Source organism: Falco naumanni, chromosome 5 (assembly GCF_017639655.2).
Source record: "Falco naumanni isolate bFalNau1 chromosome 5, bFalNau1.pat, whole genome shotgun sequence".
NCBI classification, from domain to species: domain Eukaryota; kingdom Metazoa; phylum Chordata; class Aves; order Falconiformes; family Falconidae; genus Falco; species Falco naumanni.
The window spans coordinates 9,080,116-9,104,321 of record NC_054058.1 but is presented as its reverse complement, the minus strand read 5'-3'; the positions used below and the strand labels follow the sequence as shown (position 1 = coordinate 9,104,321).

The 24,206-nt window shown below is 42.7% G+C and overlaps 1 protein-coding gene across 1 annotated transcript in view; it reads left to right on the top strand.

The window, feature by feature from the left end:
• LOC121089684 (ovostatin-like) overlaps positions 1-20,595 on the top strand; it is a 32,279-nt gene extending 11,684 nt beyond the window's left edge. Inside the window, exons 15-36 of the mRNA XM_040597101.1 lie at positions 881-1,026; positions 1,414-1,563; positions 2,203-2,373; positions 2,966-3,098; positions 4,436-4,529; positions 5,243-5,471; positions 6,081-6,207; positions 7,420-7,541; positions 8,200-8,251; positions 8,543-8,626; positions 9,577-9,753; positions 10,064-10,145; positions 11,038-11,194; positions 11,654-11,728; positions 13,049-13,214; positions 13,861-14,081; positions 14,527-14,742; positions 14,866-14,990; positions 15,190-15,280; positions 17,593-17,664; positions 18,905-19,007; positions 19,992-20,595. Coding sequence (XP_040453035.1) covers positions 881-1,026; positions 1,414-1,563; positions 2,203-2,373; positions 2,966-3,098; positions 4,436-4,529; positions 5,243-5,471; positions 6,081-6,207; positions 7,420-7,541; positions 8,200-8,251; positions 8,543-8,626; positions 9,577-9,753; positions 10,064-10,145; positions 11,038-11,194; positions 11,654-11,728; positions 13,049-13,214; positions 13,861-14,081; positions 14,527-14,742; positions 14,866-14,990; positions 15,190-15,280; positions 17,593-17,664; positions 18,905-19,007; positions 19,992-20,044 — 2,846 coding nt within the window. The 3' untranslated portion in view covers positions 20,045-20,595. The remainder of the gene's footprint in view (positions 1-880; positions 1,027-1,413; positions 1,564-2,202; positions 2,374-2,965; positions 3,099-4,435; positions 4,530-5,242; positions 5,472-6,080; positions 6,208-7,419; positions 7,542-8,199; positions 8,252-8,542; positions 8,627-9,576; positions 9,754-10,063; positions 10,146-11,037; positions 11,195-11,653; positions 11,729-13,048; positions 13,215-13,860; positions 14,082-14,526; positions 14,743-14,865; positions 14,991-15,189; positions 15,281-17,592; positions 17,665-18,904; positions 19,008-19,991) is intronic.
• Positions 20,596-24,206: the final 3,611 nt, after the last annotated feature.

Below are 24,206 nucleotides of genomic sequence, written 5' to 3'. Positions count from 1 at the left end.
ATACATTTTCTTGCAGAATCTGGTTTCAGTAGATGGCTTGAGTAAGACTCACTCCACATATAGGACTCGTTTATTATTTGCCTTTTTTGGTCTTAGGTTTAATTTCCTGTCCTTGCTCTAGTAGTTGTCATCTAGATTAGAACTTCATATTTCTTAGTGTAAAGAGAGGTTTCCCTTTGCTCAGGAGATTGGTCCGTCTCCTCTGGTCTAGGAGGTTCTAGGTTTGAGACCTGTTGCGATGGAGGGAAGACACAGTCACTCAATATGAGTGATCAGCAGACTTCGTTTATTGTCCCTTACAGTCACCTTTTATGCCTTGTTATAATTAGCTCATACATATTACAAAAGTTAAGCTCATTATTGGTTAGTTGCCTAAATACCAAGACCGCCCCTAGTTTCTCTTCTGTAGTTATCTGTTCCCACCTGCAACATTCTTTTCCCACTGAAATCTTCCTGTTACTGTGTAACAAAAACAGCCAAAGACAGTGTATTTTGCTTTACTTCAGATAAGCTGTGCATTTTTGTCCAGCCAGCTGGACTATGTCTATGAGACCTTTTTCAGCTAGCTAGTTATCCACAGAGACCCAAAGGCAATGTTGTGCTCTTCTCATAGCAATCATGCACAGATTTCCCTGACCAACTTCTACTCGGCTCAGACCCCTTTCTGCAAAGCACCCTGCTCTCAGCATCCTCCAGTTTGTATCTGTTTCCTTGCTGATGCGAGCTGTTCCTCAGTCACTGAGAGATGAATCTTCCAATATCCAACTTCCCTGTTTTTCACAGATGCTAGTAGCTTATGGATAAATATGTGGTCCTTCCACCAAAGCTGAGGTTTTTCTAACCTCTTTTGTTGGGTTGTCCTTCCATGTTTGTTCCACAGCTCCAAGAGGTACATTCTCCATCACACTGACTGTCACAGAGGAGCTTGCCCCCAGCACCAATCTGTTGCTTTACACGGTGCATCCTCGTGGGGAGATAGTGGCTGACAGCTCTTGGATACGCAGTGACATATGTTTCAAAAACAAGGTAAAAACCTTTGCTTTCTTATTAAGGGCTATATCAGCTGCCTCTTTGCTGAAGGAACAGTTAGGGAATGACCTCATCGAGAGCCTTTCACTTGGGACGGTCTTTAGGAACGAAAAGGTGCAGATGTGCCTGGGAACATGAGGAGCTGTCCCTGGAATTGACATGTATGCTCAGACAAAGTTCTCAATGCAGTGCGGAGGGGGAGGTGAGTAGGGCAATTATACAGGTTGTGAATTTTCACAGAACAGGGATTCAGAAGGGCCATCTAGCAGTAGGAGCTTCGCTCCACAGAGAAGAGCGAGTGCTGGTGAAAGGTGAGATTTAGATCTATGTGCCAAGCTGATTCTCCTAATTTCTTTATGGTTGTCTGGATTTATTAATTTCCAGGTCCAGCTTGAGTTCTCTGAGAAGCAGGGTCTCCCAGGCTCTAAAGTTGGTCTTCACCTTGAAGCTGCTGCCAACTCCTACTGTGCCCTGCGGGCTGTGGATCAGAGTGTCCTCCTCCTTCAGCCTGAGCGACAGTTATCTGCTGAGAGTGTAAGCCACATCCCCAGTCCTGTGTTCTTTTGACCTAGGGACATCCAGACTGACAGTCTAATTCCCAGCTGTGACCTCTCTGCTGTTGGCTCTATTTTTATTTTTCCCTTGGAAACAGACATTTCAGTGATTAAAGAAAAGTCTACGGCAGTTGTATACTTCAAAGATGAAAAATGATGGTGGAAAATTTACTTTTGGAAAGCATGGCAGTGTAAGACATATCCCAAGAATATACCTAATGTAAATCCTTGAAAGCAGAGTTACTCCCTGGGGAGTGATTATGTCAAAATTGCATTTTATGACTCAGATAGGCCTTGGGCCCAGAACAGAAGTTGTAGATGTCAGCTAGTATCTTGTTGGATTCCAGTCTCATCTTTGCACAACTTAGGAATATATCTCCATGCTTTTTGCGCAAGTTCACCCCACAAAGCCATTGCAGCTCAGAAGGAGGATAGAAGAGTCCAGTTCTTCTTTTGTAACACCAGCCAAATTGCTTATTCATCTCTAGGAAGGCATCACTTGTCAAACCCACCACAGTCTACAGGATTGCTCAGGAGCTACCATAAGCTTTGCATATATGTGACTTCACACCTGCCCAGCACTTCCCTTGTGTTTACACTAGTCATTCTCACCTCCCAGGTGTACTACCAACTTCCTGTGAGTGATTTATATGGCTATTACCACAATGGGCTCAACCTGGAAGATGACAAGCCAGAGAGGTGTACCCCAGTCAAAACCACCTTTTTTGATGGCTTATACTATGAACCTGTGAATGTCAGTCGTGATGGTGATGCCTACAGAATTTTCAGGGTATGTGCTCTGTGTGGTTCTTTAAGTGGGAGACATTCCAGAAGAATTCATGCACATTAGCATCCAACTCTCTCAGGTGGTGGTTCTCACTCCTAAGAGAAGGCAGCTGATGCCTGGAACTGCCTGAAGTCTCTGATGACCCAGTTTCTGCCTCCTTATCCCCACTGCTTACTCAGGAAGACTGAAAATCACTACTACTAGATATATCCACTGGTGTCCTGCCCATGCTTCAGTAGACACTTGCTAAGCAGGACCACATCCTTGGCTCATGACTTCAGGTGTTCCTTGTAAAGATCTGAGTCCATGATGAAGGCCACTTCATTCCTGATACACTTGCCTCTACTCCCCACTGTCCATATCACCTAAGACCTAACATAAGCCCCATCATTACTGCTCTTCACAGAACACCAGTTGCCACTGCTCCATAAGAAACACAGAGATTGGCGAGGAAGAGTTGTAACATGCAGGGTTGAAAGAATGGGATGTGAGAAGAGAGGAGAGAGATGAACTATGATAACCCAGGTGGGAGAAGGGGCAAGCACAGGTAGCTAGTGCATGCCTTGAGTGACATGATTGATTCTTTCACATTTAGGATATGGGCCTGAAGGTTTTCACCAACTCCAAGCTACGGAAGCCCGTTCTGTGCAATGAAGACAAGTCAGATACAGAAGATCACCCTGTCAATATTGCGTATAGTATTGCCCATGTCGGTGGCTATAGCGCAGGTAAAGGAAGGTTCATACTGTATCTCCAGTCCCAGTCTACCTGGTTTTCAAAATGGTTCTCTGCATAAAATATCAGCCAGCATGTTGAGGGTTTTTTGGGGAATAGGTCTATGTGTCCCAGTTTGCCTCAAGTAATCTCTTTCTGACAGTCCTAGCGGTAGAGTCAATTCTCTCTCACTTAAGTATAGGGTGCATATAGAAAAGACAGGGAATACTGGGATGCTACTTCTTTCATAAACTGATACTAGTTTTTCAGGCTTTTTCAGGTCAGAACCTTTCATCAAATGACAATTCAGTTAAATATTCAGAAGGAAATGACAATGCAGAAAAATAATGACAATTCCCAATGTCAGGAATTCACACAGCATGTTGTCTCCAAAGCCTTTATAGATCAGCAAGCATTATGATTTTTCTTCCTCCAAATCAGATTGCTCAGCAAAAAAACCCTAAAGTAGCAGCCATGGGTTGCCACAAGGGAAATTGCTATTCAGCACTTGGAAAACATTCTTTCCCATGAGAGCTGTGCTGCACTAGAAGAGTTTCTCCAGGATGTTTTGGATCCATTGCTGCAGGTTTTAAAAACTAAGCTGGACAAGGCTCTTGAGCAATATGATCTGACTTTGAAGTCAGTCCTACTTCAAGGAGATTGGACTGGAGAACTCCAAAGGTTCTTCCCCATCCAGAATTTTGAATGATTCTGTGATTCTATGATTCTAAGTCCAGCAAAATAAGAAAGTATTGTTATTTCCATGATACAGCTAGGAAATCTGAGGTACCTCCATGCTAAATGAGTTGTTGGACATCACAAGTGAGTCCATGGCAAAGCTGGAAAGAGGACGTTGGTTCTTAATATTAGACCTGTAGTTTGACTATATGAACAAAAATAGTTTTCCAGTAGGCTGGATATTCAGCTCCAGTTTTAACTACTGAATGGGGAAAAGATGATTGCGTTCTCATGGAGAATTTTAAAGCCTTATAGGTTTTGGTAGTAATACTGGCTACTGTCACCCATTTCCAAATCAAAGAGAGCTAGTGGTAGAGGATGGAGAACATATCTTTCTAAGTGGATGATGAGAACTTTTAATGTGAAATGAAGTGATATGTCTTGTGAAATAGCTAAATTTTCTATTATTTTCCCATGGAAAAAGAGAATAGATAAGAAATTTTTCTTCCCATATCCTATATCTCTTTGAGTTTTCCCTTTGTACAGGAAAAAGAATTGAAACGTACTCAATGAAATAGTGTTCATTCATAGTGTTGAGCATGTCTGATGGCAGTTCAGGTTCTTCTGGCCTGACCCCTCTAATGTTATACTTTAACCATATATAATATTCTAGATGAGTCAAGGATTATTTCTGGGAGTGGTGTTGCTCATAACACCATTCGGAAATTCTTCCCTGAGACCTGGATTTGGGATCTGGTGCATACTGAGTGAGTATCTTTATCTTCAGTTCTTACCTCCTGTGTGGATTTTTGAGTTGATACATGTTGCTGAAATGAATTCTGGGAAGAAGTCATGGACCATATGTCTGCTTTGTAGATATGGGTCTCCTTCTCCCATCTTAATCAATGACATTTGGGCTCCTAACCTTGTAGGCAGTGTCAAACTTAGTTGAACTGTGAATGACATCTGTGCTCTGCCCCCTTTCCTTCTGATGGGGAGAAAGAATAAGAGCTAAAAGTCAAATAAAAACATTTTTTTAGGAGGGAGCAGGAGGAAAACTTGCTATTTTTAATCAATTTTTTAATTCAGCAGCAGAAAAATCAGGTTATATTTTCTTTCCAAGCTATCACAGCATCTGCAATGAGAATGTCTCCCTATTAACTCTGCATCCAGGGGCTGTTATAGAACATTAATAAAAATTTATTGGTTCTAACCTGAATGTTTGGGTATTGTAGTATTTAAACAAATTGTATTCTAAATTAAGAAAAGCTGAGTATTCTTCCAAGTGCTTTTATAACATGTAGTTCACCAGCACCTTCAGCTTTACTTCCAGCTTTACAATATTTTTTTAAATACGGAGAGATATCTTGCAGAAAGTGAGGTGAAAACAGACATACTAACTCAAGCAGGAACCCATTCTATAATTTGGTTTGAAAATGCCAAAGACAAGTTTTAATTCTGTTTTTCTTATTTTCCTCAGTTCCAGGGGAGAGGTCAATGTCCCTTACACTATTCCTGACACCATCACGGAATGGAAAGCCAGTGCTTTCTGCATGCAGGATGATGCTGGATTTGGCATCTCCTCACCTGTTACACTGACAGCATTCCAACCATTCTTTGTGGATCTCACTTTGCCATACTCTGTTATTCGAGGGGAAAAATTTAATTTAATAGCCAACGTCTTCAACTACCTCAATAAATGCATCCAGGTCTGTCAAGTCCCCTTTTACTTCTTATATGCTTTGTCTATTTCCTAGAGATCCCAGCATTTTCCTGCATAATGCACTAGAGATGGAGAAATAAGTATTTAACTTATTTTATTAGTGAGTATTTAACTTACGCTTTAGCCTGACACATTATTCCCTCACCCTCTCTCTCTGGACCCATCCTTGTGTCATTAACATTAGGAAAACATAGCTGATGGTCACTGTAGCTGGTCCACAGAAGATAAAAACTTACTGCCTACCCTTACATAATTTAGTTCTTTTTGCTCCTGAAGGACAACTGGAGCAGAGGGTATGGGTACCGTGTTGTGCAAAACTCAATACGTACTGAGTATGTTGTATGTAGCAGTAACTCATAAGATGACTTAACTAACAAGCATGGGCACCTTGCCATAATCCTGTCGAAACCAGACACTAACAGTGGGCAGAAGAGACAGGTTTGCTACTTCCTCAGATAAATGCCCCATCCTCCTGTCCTAGTAGCATCCCTCAGATTCCGATGACAAATAGCTTCCCCAGCAAGTCTCCCTTGCTCTGCAGCCCAGTGTTCAGGACAGCCTGTTTATTTGCAGTCTTGCTCCTTCTTTGTCTCAGATCAGTGCCATCCTGGCAAACTCAAGTGACTACAAGGCAGAAATCCTTTCACCAGAGGGCAACACAGCAAGGCTGTGTGCCAATGAAAGAAAAACTTATATTTGGACTGTTAGCCCCAACAAACTTGGTAAGTTTGTCTTTCCATCACCTCGATATATCCCTGTTTAATCTTTCTACCTCTGTCACTCCTGTCTTTAATGAAGCATCGTAGTGCATAGGCAGGCATTTCTGGACAGCTCCATCAATTGCTCTGCAGTTTTAGTATTGGACCTCTGCTAAAGCTGCCTTAGTCACACTGAATGAGCGGTGAATTGCTCCGGTGTTTTATCTCTTCTAATTTTTGGCAGTCTCTTTCCTGTCCATTTTAGGAAGAACTCTTCACTTGCCATATTATGTATGAATGGCAGGACTGAACATGCCTGTGATCTTTCATCAGGCAATTTTGTACCTAACCAACTGTATACAGTAGGAATAAAATTTCCTAATAATTTTGGAGTGGATTATCAACAGGCAAAGAGGGCATTTCTTCTTCCCAGTTTTACAGCTGTGTTAATTCACACTGCCTTAAAGTCAACATCGTCTTTTTAAAAAAGCAGGTACGATGGCTTTTGAGTGTGTAAGTGTCCCAAAAGCTGAGGTACAAAAAACCTTTTAATTAGCAAAGATTTTTCTCAAAATGAACCACAGATGGGCCTATTCTTTAACAGATTGTTTCTAAAATCCTATAGGCAGTATGACTGATTTCCTTCAAAGTCACTGGGAAAGGTGCAGTTATAGTGAGATGAAAACTGGATATGCAGTGAAATAATACTGCAGAGCTGAAAAAAAAAAAGAAAGCTGCTGTCACCGATAGCTCTGTTGATAATGCATTTTGATCCAAGTAAAAACTCCTTTAGATTTCCAGTGTGCAATGATTGCAAGGGTGAAATGAGCAACGCCGCAAAGCTGCCCGCTTCAGGGTTGCTCCTTAGTGTTGTCCCTCAGTTAACAAATTCCACCTGAAAGGAAGAGGTAGTAGAGCTGTAACTGTTGCAACACTGCTCTACATCAGAGAAAAATCAGCACAAGGCTAAGAAAAGGTGGAAACTGACAGTGAGTACTGTCAGTTTTTTGGCCAGGATCACCCCTATTTCATTCCTCATCCTAGACCCCCAGATAACCATTCCTTGCCACAAGCAGACCAACGTGGAGCCTTGTTGGAGTTTGTTTCTACTGAGCTGCCTTCAGAAAGGATATGTTTCTCAGTAGTCCATCAGCCTAGAAAAGTCAGTGAAAACCAGGGGTAACTGTAAACATTGAAGATAACTTTATTTTCTTGGGCTGGTGGGTGACTTTCCAGGTGAGGTGAAATTCACAATCACTGCTGAGGCCAAAGTGAGTAAGAGAGATACTGGAAAGACCATATCCCCAGAAGAGGAGACAATTCACAGGGACACCCTGATTCAAACCCTACTTGTTGAGGTACGGTAGGAAATCTGCGTGTACTTTCCGCTTAGTGGAAACTGCGGTTCCTGTAGCTGTGGGTTAGAAGCAGTTAGCCAGTATGAGGAGGTGAGGCAGCCAACACAGGTGGAACTGTGTACAGTAGGCTTCTCCACGGGAAAATGAGGGTGTAGATCACAATAATCAGTGGCATCTGCTGTGCTTCTGCCACTGTCTCCTTTGTGAAACCATGAGTATGCATGCCCTGACACTCCACAGCATATCAGTAATAGCCAGAAAGGAGGAGATTCCATACCTGACCTGTGAGTGCCTTTAGCCTGGGACTCTACTACTGGGGAGGCGGGGGTAGAGGCAGGTATAAAAGAAAAAGAATTTGCCTTGTGCATCATAAAGCAGCAGCCACATCGTTGGAAGAGTCCCTCTCAGAGGTTGGAAATGTCTATTTTGTAACTGCTTTCTTAGAAAGAAGGTGCTCTGGACAGGGGGTTGGGTAAAACAGGGAGGGAGCCATGGACCAAGAGATATTCTAGTGGAGACAGAGAGGACTGGGTGCAAGGGGTGCACTGTCTGGATAGGCACATCCACATACTGTTTTACAATGTTAAATTGTCATGTTTTCATGGCGATGTTCTACACTTTTCTTCCTGTTCTCGACCACTGCCCTGCAATAAAACAGCCTGAAGGTATTAAGAAAGAGTTGACTCAGAGCTCCCTCGTCTGTTCGAAAGGTAAGGCAAGTTCATTCGTTCCAGGAGTCAGTGGAACTCCTTCACTGTTTGTAGGTTTTGCCCTGCAAAATCAGAGACCCTTCCAGGGAAAGACAGAGGGTTTCGGGGTCAAGATGCTGGGCTACAATTCAGGATTTTCAGAGATACCTTTGTCTCACTGGGCAAGTCTCTGCAATGTTTTCTTTACCCAGACTGCAGATTGTAACAGTCACTGTAGTGATGCTTACGAAGTGAAGACTTCTGGAAAAAAGGATGGTTTTAACAATTCTTCTTGTTACATTTTTTTATCAGGCATAACGATTTCTGAACCAGTGTCTCTCATCTTGCCAACAAACCTAGTGCAGGGATCAGCCAGAGCTTATTTTTCTGTCATTGGTAAGTTTAGTACTTGGACTAATACCAAAAGTAAATGGCATTTCTCTTGTGCTGCATCAAGTGCCATCATGTATACATCTGGAAAACTAATGTAAAATAGAGGAAATGCTTAATCTTGATTTTAGAGGAAATATTTCCTACTTTGCAAAATGGCAATGAAAGACAAAAGTTTCTCAGAATTCCCTAATATCAAAATATTTTTACTTATATTGCATTTCAGAGTATACTGCATTAGCATATCCTGTTCAGTTAATTAGGCTTAAAAGTAAAATAAAGCATAATTCTTTTTTAAAAAATATTTTGATTTCTTGGAAAGAAGACTTCAGAATTTTGCTGACTGCATAATTTCAAATTCATGCTTTTGCAAAATGAAAAAATTTGTCAGTTGATAAGTCCTCACAGAGTAAGACTTTCAGGTCCCAGACAACTCTACTAATCTTAATGTCATTATTAAGGTAGCTCAATTCAGTAAAAATTCTTTGAGGTTCTGAACTCAGACTGCATTCTAAATACAATTGTTCTGCATGCCTGGGTCAGTGCGAGATGTGCTGATACTGTGCAATACAGCCCCTGTAACCCATCAGCATCATACTCAACACAGCTTTCTCACATGTACATGCAAAAAGGGAAGCAGGTTGTAAAGAGCAGGGAAGTTGAAACCTTCTAAGGGTTCACAGCATTTTCTCAGAACCCATGCCAGCCCTTATTGCTGCTCAGTTTTTCCTCAAATTCTCAGATTCTCCCAGGTGTCCAGAAAAAAACAAACAAACAAAAAATTAAAAATTGAGGCATTTCAGCCTTTCTTTTAAGCTGTTTCTTTTGTTACTGTGATTACTCTATATTGGTCATTGCCCTTGGGTTCATAATAAGGTAATATAAAGCAATATATAGTGCTGTGTAATAAGAACATGTCTGAACTGAACTGACTTCTTATATCTTTCATTCTTCAGGAGACATTTTGGGTACAGCTCTGAGGAACATGGAGAACCTCCTCCATATGCCTTATGGCTGCGGAGAACAGAACATGGCCTTATTCACGCCCAACATCTATGCCCTGGATTATCTGAATAAAACTGGGCAGCTGACTGAAGAGATTAGAATCAAGGGTACTGGATATTTATCCACAGGTAAGAGACTTTCAGATTCTCTCATCTAATATTCTGATTGTGTGCATTGTACTCTAAAGCTTTACACAGGAACACTGATGTCTGAATTCTAGCGCCACATTTATTGCACAGGAGCAGGTGATGACAGCACCCCAAAGAAGCATGTCATACTTCCAGAAGCAAAAACATCTAGAATTCATAGTGGCTGGCATTATTTATGAGACATACATTACTTAATATTAAATCCAAAAATCTTACTACTTCAGCTGAATAAACCGCAGAACTAGTGCTTTTCTGTAATTAGAAAATGTCATCTTTGTTGTCTTTTCAGGGTACCAAAAACAGCTGTCATACAAACACCGGGATGGATCCTACAGCTCCTTTGGGACACGAGATAGGGAAGGGAGTGTATGGTAAGTGATGACACTTTCTGTTTCCCTAGTGCAGGATCTTTAGGCTTTGAAAAATGATGGAAGTATGAAGTGATTCTTATCTTTAATGGAGTAAATATACATAGCTCAATTAATTTGGCTCGCCTAGTAAGGGAGAAATTAATAAAGCAAAGAGAGTGCTACAGAAGTATAAGATGGCTGGGGGCTGGAGTACATAATGTTTAAGGTCAGGCTGAAGGAGCTGGGTTTGCTGAGCCTGTAGAAAAGAAGGCTGGTGGGGAAACTAGGTGAATCTTCCCACTACATAGATAGAAACTGTAGAAACAATAGTCAGGCCCTTGTCAGGGTTGCACAGAGTGAGGACAAGACTTTGTCCTTCCTCAAGTTGCAACACTGAAAACTCCATCTGGGTAGAAGGGGAAAAAAAAGCTTCCCCAGGAGAAGGCTGCAGCACTGAGACAAACGCCCAGGGAGGATGTAGATACCTCTGTCCCTGGAGATTTTCACACGATCAGACGAGACTGAGCAACACGACAGAGCTTTGAAGTTGTGCCTCGTTTAAGCAGACGGTTGGACTGGAGAATTCCAGATGTCCTTTCCCACCTAGTTTATTTCAGAATTCTGTTAATTAACATTAGAAATCACTATCATCAGTCATCAAGCTCTGTCTATACTTCAGTCCTGCTCTGAAAGAAAGAATGGTTTCAGCACAGGAATGGAGAAACCTCAGGTCAGTTTTTAATGTCAGTTTTTTAATGATCTTACTGATTAAAAACTTACAAAACACTTGTTTCTTTTACCTCAGACATTATGGAATTCACCTTATGTCATTTTCTATGCACACCACATTGCTGGTAAACCTTCTTGATCTTGTTCACACCTTACCTGCTTTCTGCTTCTGGTTCACCTGCAGGCTCACTGCCTTTGTGTACAAGTCATTTGCACAAGCCAGACGCTACATCTACATTGACGACGATGTCCAGTCTCAAACTTTGATCTGGCTGGCAAGCAAGCAGAAGTCAGATGGCTGCTTTGAAAACGCTGGGTCACATTTCAACAATGCTTTGAAGGTAACTGAGACAAGTATAGTTCTAAATTTCCAATCCTGGCATTGGGATCGATTTGGATCATTTCTGCCAGGCACAAGCTTATCACCAGACTCTTCCTAGTTCTGTTCTCCCATGTCCCTCATATCCAAGCATGATTCTTACGTCTGCTATCAATGATGAAGTAGAAATAAGTAGAACTTTGAGTCACAAATCTCAGGTTTTATTTTCCACCACAGCATTATGTGTTCAGCCAGAGGCTATAATGTGCTTTATTGCATATGTACAAAAGCCAAGAAAATGCATGAAATCATTTTGGCTTTATCCTGAGAGAACTTATCTTCCTTTTTTCTGTGAACACAGGGAGACAAAAATTACTTCTCATCTCAGATCTAACTGGGATCTGAACTATGAATTAATTCACATTTTGTTTCTTTCTAGGACATCTGTAACTGACTAGTTCTTCACTTGTTTTTATTTCAGGGTGGAGAGGAAGGTGAATACTCACTCACAGCCTATGTTGTGGCAGCGTTGTTGGAGGCTGGACACTCTGCTGCGGTAGGTATTTGATGTTGTTATGCCCTGTTAGTCCGGTCAGCCGTTTGTGAAACCGTGCTCAAGTCATAGTCCTCACATCCATATTCTTTAACAATGTGGTAAATACTGTTTGTAGGACAGTAGGGTCACCTGAGGAAATCTGTTTCCAGAACCCTGAAGTTGCCACAAGTATTTGATAAACGTTACAAATCAGTTATGTATCCAATTCCTGTAGATTAATTCAAAAAATCCCTGAGAATCCAGTTGTGTTAAACAATGGTTAGTCTGTGTAGATGCAAAATCCAGACTGAATTTGCCCACTCCATTCACAGTCCAGTTTGGAACTTACTCTGAATTTACCCAGCCTGAGGTCCAAGCTATCCAGTCTTCAGTCCTACAAACTCTCTCTGCGCATTTAGATCCAGGCTGTGATCTGATGGTTAATTTTGTCTCAGCTTTGCTTTGATTTGATTGAAAAACTCTGATGGTTCATCGTGGAAGGAAATGATGAGCTGCTAGTTGGGAGACTATGCATGGGGGAATAAGAAACAAGTTGTGTTCTCTGTAATATACTTTGTGCATATCCCTGAGACTCTGCTTTTTGCTGACTTTGTTCTTAGTAAAATGAGGATGATAAGCCTTGTTCCCAATCTAACAAATGTGTTCTAGGCATGCTGAGTTTTGCAGATTTCTCAGGTACTGTGGCATGGGGCATCATTTAAGTATCTGAGACCAGAAAGATAAAACCATCTTGCAGAATCAAATAGTTCTTCAAAAACATCATTTTAGTTCCTAATATCTTCATAAGAAACTCCAAAACATAATGCCACGTCTATAAGTAAAGCTGCATAGACAGGACATGGTTATAAAGTGCTGGTGATGTCTGAGCTGAAGTAAGCTCACAGAGATAGTCTGTAAGGCTAAAAGGGCTGAAGACTTATCTTGATAGCTATAGCTAGCAAATGAGTAATAACATCTATCTGAGAGAGCTTGCTTCATCATGATGTCAATGCACTTTACGTAGTACTGTAAAAATGATCCAGGTTTTATAGCTAAAGTAACCAAGGGACAAAGGATTCACCTGCATAATAAGGTCATCTCACAAGTCAGGAAAAGAATCAGTGCTCTGCTTGTCTGGCCATGCTACGTCTACATAAATGCAACACTGGAAGGGCATTTTTTACAGGATACACATTGTAGGCCCTTAAACAGGCCATGGACCATGTATATTCTTATCATGAAGGGTGTGTGGTGGCAGTTTAAGCAGTGACAGAAGTTTTTAAGCAGAAGCTGAGACACAAATCCAGGTACCTGACAACTCTACTGTGTTTTCCATTATAGCATCCTCTCATTCAGAGTGGCATGAACTGTTTGGAGACTGCATTTACCAAAGGAGTCCGCAACCTGTATAATCAGGCCCTCTTTGCCTATATTTATGGCTTAGTGGACAAAAAGGAAAGATGCCAATTCTTCCTTGAGAAGCTGGACAAGACAGCTACCAGACATGGTAAGCGCAGTATGGCCATGATACAATACAGCGAATGGAATGATGCAGGCTATCCTGATGTACAGTTTTCCCATTCATACTGCTCCCTTCCCATTTCATGCCTGCCGTGCTACTGAACTCATCTCTATGAACTTCTCTGTCTCTTTTGGTTTCACAGAACATTGAGCTGTGGCCTGATTTTCTTAATAATGAAATAATTAATGTGTATATATGATATATTTATATATATATAATTATAATTAATAATGTAGGTAAGGAGAGACTCCTTAAGTCTGAGTCCAAGGTAGTGGATAATTGTATCCAGTTCCCTCATTAGCTTACTCTTTACATGCTGAACAAACCCGTTCCCTTGACTACGCTGTGTACTCCAGTCCATGACTACCTTAGCACCCTTCTGCTGCACTGCCGTCACTTCAATCCGTCTTTAACTTATACAGCCCCATTTTATTAACCCCTTTCAATCCCTTCCTGTTTTCCTTTCCATTCTGGAACTAAAACTTACCCAGTTCAGGACACTGATGGCTGAAAAAAACGTTTGGGTAAAGGCACAGAGGGAATTGTATGCCTATTTCCCACACGATAGTGTAGTGAATTAGGTAGCAAGTAATTTTCCCATGCTTTTTACATCTCACTTCTCTGTTTTCAGGTGGCTCAGTCCATTGGCAGAGAGAATATAAGCCACCAGCAGAACATTTCCCTGTCTTCTATTCCCGTGCCCCTTCTGCTGAGATTGAAATAACCAGCTATGTGCTCCTGGCTTTGCTCAACAAAGCCAGACTCAGTCCAGAAGACTTATCTTACATTTCTCGCATCGTGCACTGGCTTGTCAAACAACAGAACCCGTATGGTGGTTTCTCCTCCAGCCAGGTAACAACTGGGTGTGGTAAAAAGAAAGATTCTGGGAGCGGTCCAGCCTGCAAGCTGGATCTCGACAGCATGTCATATCTTCCTGACTGCATATTAGTTTGAACAGTATTTGATAAACAGCGCTCACAAAAGTTTCTTTGGCGAGGCACATCATGCTTCTCATAGGCTATGTCATACATATTTTAGGTTTAGGAAATGGGGATTTACCCAAATTGCAAGTTAGCTGTAGACAGCAGTCACTGCTGACACAGCATTATCCCAGGTTTTCCAGCATGAGTAAAATCTATTGCTCCAGAACTTGTATCTTGTCTCCTTAGCTCTTTGCAGAGTCCCCCTCTATTTATGAGCATGGACAAAGGATCAGGGAAATAGGAGCTGTGCTAATCACATGCATCATCTTACAGCTGGGTATCTATCTAACTGTGGATCATGCTTTTATTTTCAGGACACTGTTGTTGCTCTGCAAGCTTTAGCCCAGTACGGATATCTTACTTTCTCTAAAAACAATCTCAACACAGTTAAAGTCAACTTCATGGACTCCACCAGTAAGACTTTCCAGGTGAACAACAAGAACCGCTTCTTACTGCAACAGGCTTCCTTACCCACTATTCCAGGGAATTACAGTGCAAAAGTGAATGGCACTGGCTGTGTCTATCTGCAGGTAAGCAAGCTGGAAATTCAACACCACTCCTCTGAGAACTAAGCAGGGGGTCCTCCATACCTCATGCCAAAGCCACAAAAGTCTGTAAGTCTGTGACCATCTCACACTTTCCATCTCTTTTAGACCACCCTGAGATACAACATCCATTTGCCAAAAAAAGCTGCAGGATTTTCTCTCTCCGTACGGCCGGCCAATGTATCCTGTACAAGCAGCTTTCCACCAAATTTTGATCTTGTCCTCTCTGCCAGGTAACTTCCTTTTACTGACCTACTCCCCTGCATTCATTCACAGCCTGGTAAAGCATCCAAGGAAGGATTTCAGTAGAGGCAGTTAGCTGCTAACTGTGCAGCTGCAGGAAGACAAACAGGATCATTGGGAGCTGAAATAGTCATTCACTGGTCTCCTCTCCATTTGCAGACCAGACTAACAGAGCTTTTCTCATTTTAGTTACACAGGAAACCGCAAAGTCTCCAACATGGCTATTATTGATGTGAAGATGCTCTCAGGTTTTGTTCCTGTAAGATCTTCCCTAAGAAAGGTAAAGAATGGGAGTATAGTGAATGTTAAACCCTGAAAACATAGGAAGTTGGTAAAAAATAGTCTCTGATTAGTAAATTGAAGCCCCATGGAAATTCTGCGAAGTCCCTGGGCACAGCCTTCTGTCACATACTCTGTGTCTCGGACTTGAGGCTCTGTTAGAAGTTGCCAAATCCAGTAGCCCAACAGAGGTGAGACTGGTGCAGCCTCAAATCCCCAGGTTCAGCCAAGAGCAGGCCTGAGTGTTAATTCCCTATAAGCAGGCATGCACACTATAAATATACACATATACATGCCTGGCCACACAGATCAGCTGAAACGGAAAAGACAGCACTTACACACACATAGATAGCACAAATGGTGCTATCCTCTTCCCCTTTCTGGCTGATCTGTGGAAAAGGTAAATATATACATATATGTATGTATACACACACATATATACATGCAAATACATGATGTGGAGCCCTCTGGTAGCTGGCCACAGCCCCACTCCAGTGACTGGAACTGAGCTCCCCAGCACCCACATACATGCCTGGCGGGTACCTCCAGTAAACCAGCCCTAGACACGCAGCCTCTGCAGCAGCTGGGCAGGGATCCCCTGGTCTCCCAGTTGCCTCACGCAGACACACACACACACACACAAATGAGTTGGGCTAGCCGGTCCAGCCCATGAGCCTGAGCAGTATCTGCCTCCAAGACAATATAGTCTCTCCAGCAACAGGCTGGGACCTCCTGGTCCCTCCGGCTGATGGCAGGGAGACTCAGATCCTCGGGTATCCTCAGTATTTGGCCCAGGCTTATGCCTGCTTCAGCAGCCAGCTGCCAAGCCCCTTAACTCACTCACCAGCTAGTCCAGCTTTACATTTGCTGGCATACACACCCATGTACAGCAAGCCTGAAGCCTGGTGTCTCCAGATGCCAGCACCCCAGACAGAGTTCCTGTGATCTGTGGTCCCCTCTTCAGCAGCTGATATGCCATACACACAGAATAGAGACCTCCCCACCCAGGAAAAGAGTCAAGAACAGAGTTTAATAACAAGTCAGGAGAGGTTGTGGTGACCAGGTGCAGGGCATGGCCAGACAAGTGTGCTGACCACCAACCTGTTCACATGCAACCGGCTCCTTTTATCCCATTTTTCCACACTGTTCCTCCCAGTTGGACTTTATCCCTCCATTTGTTACTTCTGGTTCTTCCCCTAAACATCCTGTAATAACTCTGCCTTGAGTCTCAGCATCCCATATTCAGCCCTGTGTTCCTGTAAGCAGCATTCTTCTTAAGCCTGTAAGGTGATACTCTGCTGTTGGCTCACCTGGTGGGTCTCACCCCCTGACAATGGGGCTGGTTACTGCACTGTGGCAGCCCTGGGGGGAGCCAGGTCAGGGTGCTCTGGTGGCTTTGCTCAGGTTACTAGGGTTTCCCTGTGCTCCTTAGTTTGTGCGTGCGAGCCTTTCATCACACAACCTAGCAGAACCTATGTAAGAAATACTTCTGCCACAGTTAAATTGCTCAAATGGGCATTTAGCAATGTTATCTCTTTGACATGGTTATTCCTTCCTCTACAGGACAGTTTAACAAACAAAGGACAAGTGGGTATTGCTCTTCCTTTACTATCCAGAAATTTGGACACGATGATGACAGTGCCAGGGAGAGCACTGATAAGCACCTCATTTCAGGTCCTAGTGCAATTTAGGTTCTGCAACAGATGTATTGGCTTCAGGCCATGAGCTGTAAGCTTCAAGCAGATAAGAAGAATGCCAGTCATTGTAGAGTCTGCTCATCGCTTGGTGCAATTGTAACCATTCAGTATTTGGGCCTGATTTTCTTTTTTAGCTAAAACTGTATGAAATTCATAACTTTCCTTTGTAAGATTTCACAGTTGAGATGTTACACTGTCTGCCATCCTACTTCTCTTTATATGTATTTGGGAAAAAATAGGTGGATTTTAATGTTTGGAATATTTTGGTTTCATGTGTTTTTATAGTAAAATAATTTTGCTTGTAGGCTTTTCTAAATTCTTTTAAACCTTTATTTTTTAAGATATACAATGGACTAGTGAGTGAGTCAGCTTGAGCTGTAAAGTCTCACTGAAATGAGAACACTCTTCAGTTAATGGTGCAAGTCACACCCACCACAGCTGACTAGTGAAACTATTTATCCTTGTGACTGGCTTGCACTGGCAGTCTGACGCTCAACTCACATTTCTTATTTCGGTCACGAGATGGCAGGTGGCACAAGAGGAGTGTGGCAGCCGCTTTAAACATACTTTGCTAAGTCTCCTATATTAACATTACCATAATTTGCCTTATTTAAAGCTTCAGTACCAGGATTCTGTTGTGGATCGTGTAGACATCAAGAACAACCACGTCCTTTTCTACCTTCAGAAGGTAAGTTTGGGAGGTTTCTTTTTGGTTTTATTAAACTGGAAGTTTAAAACAGGCTCCCAGATAAAAGAAACGTTTCATTGATAGCAGATTAGCAAAACACATGTTTTAAAGACATAAAGGGACTTCACTCAGTCCAACATCAGATTTATATATACACAGTTGTAGTTGTAGTCTACAGTGAAGAGATAAGCATTTATTACTTTTGTGAAGAATGCTGTACGATTAAATAGCATTTCACAAACATAGTTATTTCCCATCTTACAAAAGTTCCCAGTCTACATAATATTCCTCACCCTCTAAGTGATGCTTCTCATCAGCTGATCTGAGAGTGTTTTACAAGGAGTCAGTATCATTCCCTCCCTTTTAGAGAGATTTCTGTGTGAAAAGAGTAGTCCTACTACATCAATGTCAAAAATAAAGGGAGGAGAGAGAAGAAAGATGAAAATCAAAACACAAGTGATCTTAAAATACCAAGAAGGGAAGGAAAGAGGAAACAAACAGAAACAGTAATGATATCTACCTCTCAAACGGTAATTTTTATTACTTGTTCCCCGAGGATCTATTAAGGAAGATTGGAATCAGTATTTTGAATTCACGGAGAAGCTGAGATTCTGAGAGGTGAAAAGTTTACCCAGCAGGGCACCAGTGATGCAGAAAGTTCTCCAGAGCCCCTGTCCATTCCTGTAAAGAGATCCACAAGATAGAAACTAGGTCAAAGGGAGAAGAGAGCAAGGGCACAGTCCCAAGCTCACAAAAGAAAGTTTGAGATGTTGAGTAAGGAGGAAAGTTTGGGATGTTTGGCTGCAGGAGTGTGGATTGAGGAACAGAACCACAGGGGGTGATGGAGATCTTGAGTTTAAAGTGATTAAAGAGAGAAAAGTGGGGAGAAGATTCATAGGGGTGCTGAACGTGATTTTAGGCAGGAAAAGGCAAAGGAGGACACTAACAGCAGCTTTCAATGACCGGATGGATGCTGGTGTGCTGAAAGCTGCAGTAACCAGGGAATTGTTGGGGTAACTGGCAATGGAAATACGAAGAGGAAGAAAGAAGACAGCATACAATTTTAGCAATAACTTTTAAGCAATGATATGTTCTGATGTCAAGTTTACAATCTGGACAGAACTGTAGAATAACACTTTGTCACCTAGTCTGAGCCAGAAATGCATCTTTTCAACCTTAGCCTTGTGGGTAGATATGAAAACAAGAAGTCCAATGCATTTTCTTGTCTTACCATTTCCAGGTGTCCCGGAAGCAAATCAACTTCTCCTTCAGTGTGGAGCAAAGCCTGCCTGTCTCAGATATCAAACCAGTCCCAGTACATATGTACGATTACTACGAAACAGGTAGTTGACCTCAGTAGGCCTGAGCAAAACCTGTGAAATCAAAGTCTCAGTCTCAGCGTTTACAAGGTGCAGACAGTGGATTTTCCCTTGCTCTCGGTGTGCAAGCTTCTTTCCACTTTTCTGCATTTGCTGACTGTTTTCCAGGAGAGACAAGTGGGGAGAGCAAGCTGGCAGTTCTGCTGCTTTTGATTACTAAACTGGAAAGGGTTTGCAGAGCCTAGACAGTTTCTGTCCCCCTGTCTTTTCATTTCTTGCTTCATTTCAACATAAAGCAGATCAGAAAGCGATACGTTAGGAGTAGCTTTCTTACAAAATACATAAACATGTGTGGTTCCACTTTCTTTCCATAGTTTGAACACAATGGTTAAAACCATTAACTCCAAGGCAGCAGTGTTCCTGACTTCCCTGATCTGGGTTATCTCATATTTTTCGTTTATATTGCCATAGTAGGCTGCAGTCAAAGAACTCTTCTCTAGTGGAATCTACTTAAGCAGGAATGACAGTGCCACTGAACTCAAGAGGAGTTCAACCATCTAACTAGAAAACTGAGTGCCTGACCACCTTTCTTGATCTGGCCTCAAGGAACTACAATTGCATTAGATATTACGCAGCTGTGGAACTTATCAAAACTGTGGCTCAGGTTCTCCCGTGCTTTTCTCAAGCTTGGCACAACTTTTGGGAACTGCTAACAGATTAGTAGCAGTATCCAGAGAACTGACATATCCAGAGAGCTGACCCTGGAGTGCATGTTCTGCCACCTGATCCACATCTTACGTGGTCACTGCAGTGGTGTGTCCTGACAAACATGGCCAGAGGAGTGCTCTGACTGTGCACCCCTGCAACAGGGTGCCTTGACAACTGGGAGACTACCACAAAACCTATCAAATGTTTTCTGGTTCATAATGTGTTAATCACAAGTGCACATGGACTGGAGTCAGAATGATTTCTCACTCTCATGCAAATGTCATCTTTTCTTCTTTCCAGATGAATATGCCCTTGCAGAATACAAAACACCCTGCTCCCTGCCTTCCAACTGAAATCAAATATGTTCCAGGAAAGGTAATGGTTCAGAAGGTAGGAGTCAAGCGTTTGTTGAGGAAGAAGAGGATAAGAGATTTGTTTTATTCTGGGAGAGCAATGAAAAGCATGTAGAATAATGAGGAATAAGCAAATCCCAAACTTCAGTAATCAGAATGACCCATTCTGGCCCACACTTCAAAAGAGCTTGCGGTCAGTGTGGGTCAGAAACTCCAGATAAAGTGCTTTTCCTAACAAGAGATACTGTGCAATTGTTAACCCTGACCAGCCATCTTTTTGGAAACTCATGACATATATTCCAGGGGGAGCTTTATGTAAACTCCTGAAATGTGTATTCTTGGCCACGGATTCCTTTGAAGAAATCAAAGATGAGGAGAATAATCTGCTGCAACTGTTGCTTTCATAGATTAGATTATATTTGTCTGTTCTTTCCCTTCATCCTGAAGGAAGATTCTGAATAAATTACTTTGATCCTCATCTTTTTCAGTGACTGAACTGACTCATGTACAGATGTCAGAACTCTAGTCACAGGAAGACAACTTCTGTGCAGTTTTTGCATCTATTTAGAAAGTTTTTCTTCAGATTAACATCTCATATTTACTGCTCTTTGTAATAAAACCACCTGATTGCCAATGCTATTTGTCCCAGTCTCCACTTGTATCTAGAACTGGGTGCCGTAAGAAATTCTGTAAGCTAAAAAATTCATACCTTGGACAGGTCAATCATTGACATCCTTGTGACAGGTCAGTCAATGACATCTTGTGGCACAGACAGGATCAGGGCCCTGGCCTATGTGATGGAAGCTTTCTACCCAAAGCTTAACGAGAAACAAGAGAGCTATAACACAGAAACTCTTTGAAAAGGAATTGGGGAGGAATGGTGGGTCCAATGGAGCCCTTGGAGGGAGAAAAATGAGAAGATTTGGAGTGAGTGAAAAATAGAGAGCCACAAGGAGCTTATGATGGGATGGCAAAGTACAAGAAATTTCTTGTTGTGCTTTCTGCATTTAGTGAACAGGTACAGCAGACAGCCAGACACTGTGGCTACTGTCCCTCTCAGTCTGCGGTGACCTGACCTTTGTCCTGACCAGATCACACTGGTAGAAGGACACAGAAACCAAACACATATCCGTAGTGACCTGAGCAGATGCCTGCCAATTGAGCTGCCGTTTCTTCAGTCGGGTTGTTAGACATTGTCCTAGTTACAGGCTTGGAAGACACTAGCTTATTTATCATGACAATGGGCTTCTCAAAGCAGGTTTTGATTCCTACAAACACTACTCAACAGCAGACCACACAACAGCACAGGAGGTGGTAGAAGAGGAGCAGCCTTTGTACACCCTGGGAGCGCTGTTCAGTAGGGTGTCAGGCTTGCCTAGAGATGGCTCAGGTGAAACTAATCCTACTGCACTGAGTGGTGCAGGAACCTTTGTGCTAAGGGAAAGCCATGGCAGAGACCCACGGGCTCAGTGTAATCCCAGAAAGATACAAAAGAAATTTGGAAGCTGTAGAAGCATATACATGTTAGTTTGGAAGAGACCTGCGTAGGACATCAACTAAAACCTCCTGTTCTAAGTGGAACCACACAGTAGAAACCTGCAATTCAATGTAGGAGGCAGCTGCAAAAAAGAAGCTCCAGTGAACCCAGGACATCAGCACTGGCCTGAGGGACGCAAGCTCTGTAAGATGGTGTCCAGCCATGAGCACCATATGCATGTCTTGGGCAACCAAAGACATCCAGACCTGCAGGCAGGCCTGTCCGTCGGGTCTGGCTGCATGTACTGCTGCAGTTCCAAGCAATTTTCTAAATGTTAGTTTTCCTTGCAGCCAAAAGCAATCATGCATAGGTCCTTCACTGCACTGTGAAAGGCACTCATCCACGAGGTTCCCTAAGGAAAGGCCCAAGGGGTGGGAGAGAAATGTTGGACATTTTACATGAAAGCTGTAAAAAGATAACCTATTATCCCCAAACTGATTTCCTTCTTTATATTTTTCACCACCTTTCACGTACTTTTAAAAAAGAACTGTGAAGTGATTCAGCACCAAGGAGTTCCACTGAGATAAGATCCCAGAACCTAAAGCCTAAAGGTCAGCAAAGACTTACTGACATCACCTTTCTCACTGTATCCAGGATAATAATGTGCCACTTGTCCCTGACCAACAAAAGTGCAATGCTAGAGACTATGTGCTGAGCTTCCAGCCACATCGTGTAAAGCAGTATTTTTGTATATGGGGTTTTCTCCTTGGAGTCAGAGTCAAACATATGGATATGTCCACATACCTACAGACAAGGAGCTTACTCATCATTCTGTTACTCCCAGTACAGGTATTTCTTGGCTTGTTGCTCAGTTTTCTGCCAGTTCAGACATGCAATGGGGTTCCTGGGCTCCAGTATGAGCTGGGTTATTACAGCTGTCTTTGGTTCAGTCAAATAAAATACCCTTCATTACAAACCTTGCTACCTCGGTGAGTGAAGGGATTGTAGGGATGCAGAAGCAGTCACTGATCTTGTCTTGGACAGTCCTTGTGAACCAACCTTTGCTCAGGCGCTTTCATGGATAAAAGCCAAAGGCAGGAGGCTGCAATTTCATAGAGAAGTTAAGTTTTTTTTTTAGAGAAGCTACTGATGGGATCCCAGTCCTCTGGGACCCCAAATCACATTGCAGTTAAGCCAGTCTAACAAGTAGGTGTTGCCGAACAGCATGGTCTTGGTCCTGCTCATTTTTTTCTGCCTTTGCTCCAATCCATGATCTCGTGACCCTTAGTGTACTGCTCAACTCGACCCCACAGAGAGCAAGACAGACATAGGGACCCAACTCAAAACTGACAGTATTTAGGGGGAAGAAATATGTTTCTTCCTTCTATCTGCTTGAATGGTAAGCAGGCAGGAAAAAATGCACCGTCCCTTCCAGCAAGGCATGGACACAGCTCAGCTACATCAGACAGTCATGTTGCAAATCTTGGGAGCTTTTGCAGAAAGCTGAGCAGGCGAATCACCACTCCACCTCCTACCCCTACTCACCTTCTCTCAGCACAGCCCTGCCTTTGTGTCTGCTCAGTGTCTCCTGCTCACAGGATCACAGCTGTGGTCTCTCGTTTGACTTCTTGTAAGCAGTCTTGAGTCTCTCCCTCTCTCCATCCAAAACCCCAGAAACTGGGTAAGTTTTCCATTCCATTGCTGTAATTTGCCTGCTTATGTTTATGGACCTAAAGACAATGTCCCTGGCCCAGCTTAACAAAGCCAGAGCTCTGGTCTCTGACTGCTCAGGTCACAAAGGTGGTAATGAGAGTGTGTCTCACCTAACGCGTGACAGCCTTGATTCCCAAATACCAGGTACTATCTAGAATGAGAAATAGCCTGAACTATGGCATTTCTAGTCATACAAAAGTCCCTCTTTTCATTTTCCTTGAAAATCCACTTCTATTTCCTCACATGTCCTGTGAAGATGCAGTTGTATGCAATTTGAGCTGTGCTCTGAAGATATTAAGCACATAAATATAACCCAGTCTACCAAGCAATTAAACATCTCTCCCCACAAGGTCCCAGTATCGGCTGGGTCTCGCATTTCAGCTGTTTCCACAATCTTCTCTGTGAAGATGGTTTAGTGCACTGAGGCCAAAGAATAGCTCTAGGCATGTCCTAGCTGTCTCTGCTTGGTCATGCACCAACAGATGCAGAAAAATCCAAATGTTTCTGCTCAAAATCTGGGTGGGGAAGACATGAACAAGGTGAGATCTGGAGGTTAACTGGCCTATTCAGACATGCTCATTGTGTGCTTTACCAACAGCTACTACGACTCCTGTGTCAAGTCACCCACAGGCTCATTTCTTATGTCCAAAAAGGCAGGGGACTTCACAAATTTCTGTCACTGACAATTACCCTTACCACTGGATAGCTAGCCTGGTGGAGGCGCAAGCATATATAAGAACCCCCAGATGTCTTGTCCCGCATGCCTTTCGTATGCATTTGGAGAAGCTGTAAGATAGGGGAAGAGTTTCTTCAGATCAGCTAGCAGGAGAGTGTTTAGCTTGAGAGCAGCACTAGGGTCCAGGCAAAAAAGCAGACTTCAGCAATTCAGCAACACCAGGACCTAGGAAACCTTGGGAAGCAGCTGGGCAGTTGCTCTAAACAGCTGAGGAACTGGGCATAGGACTCGTAGGC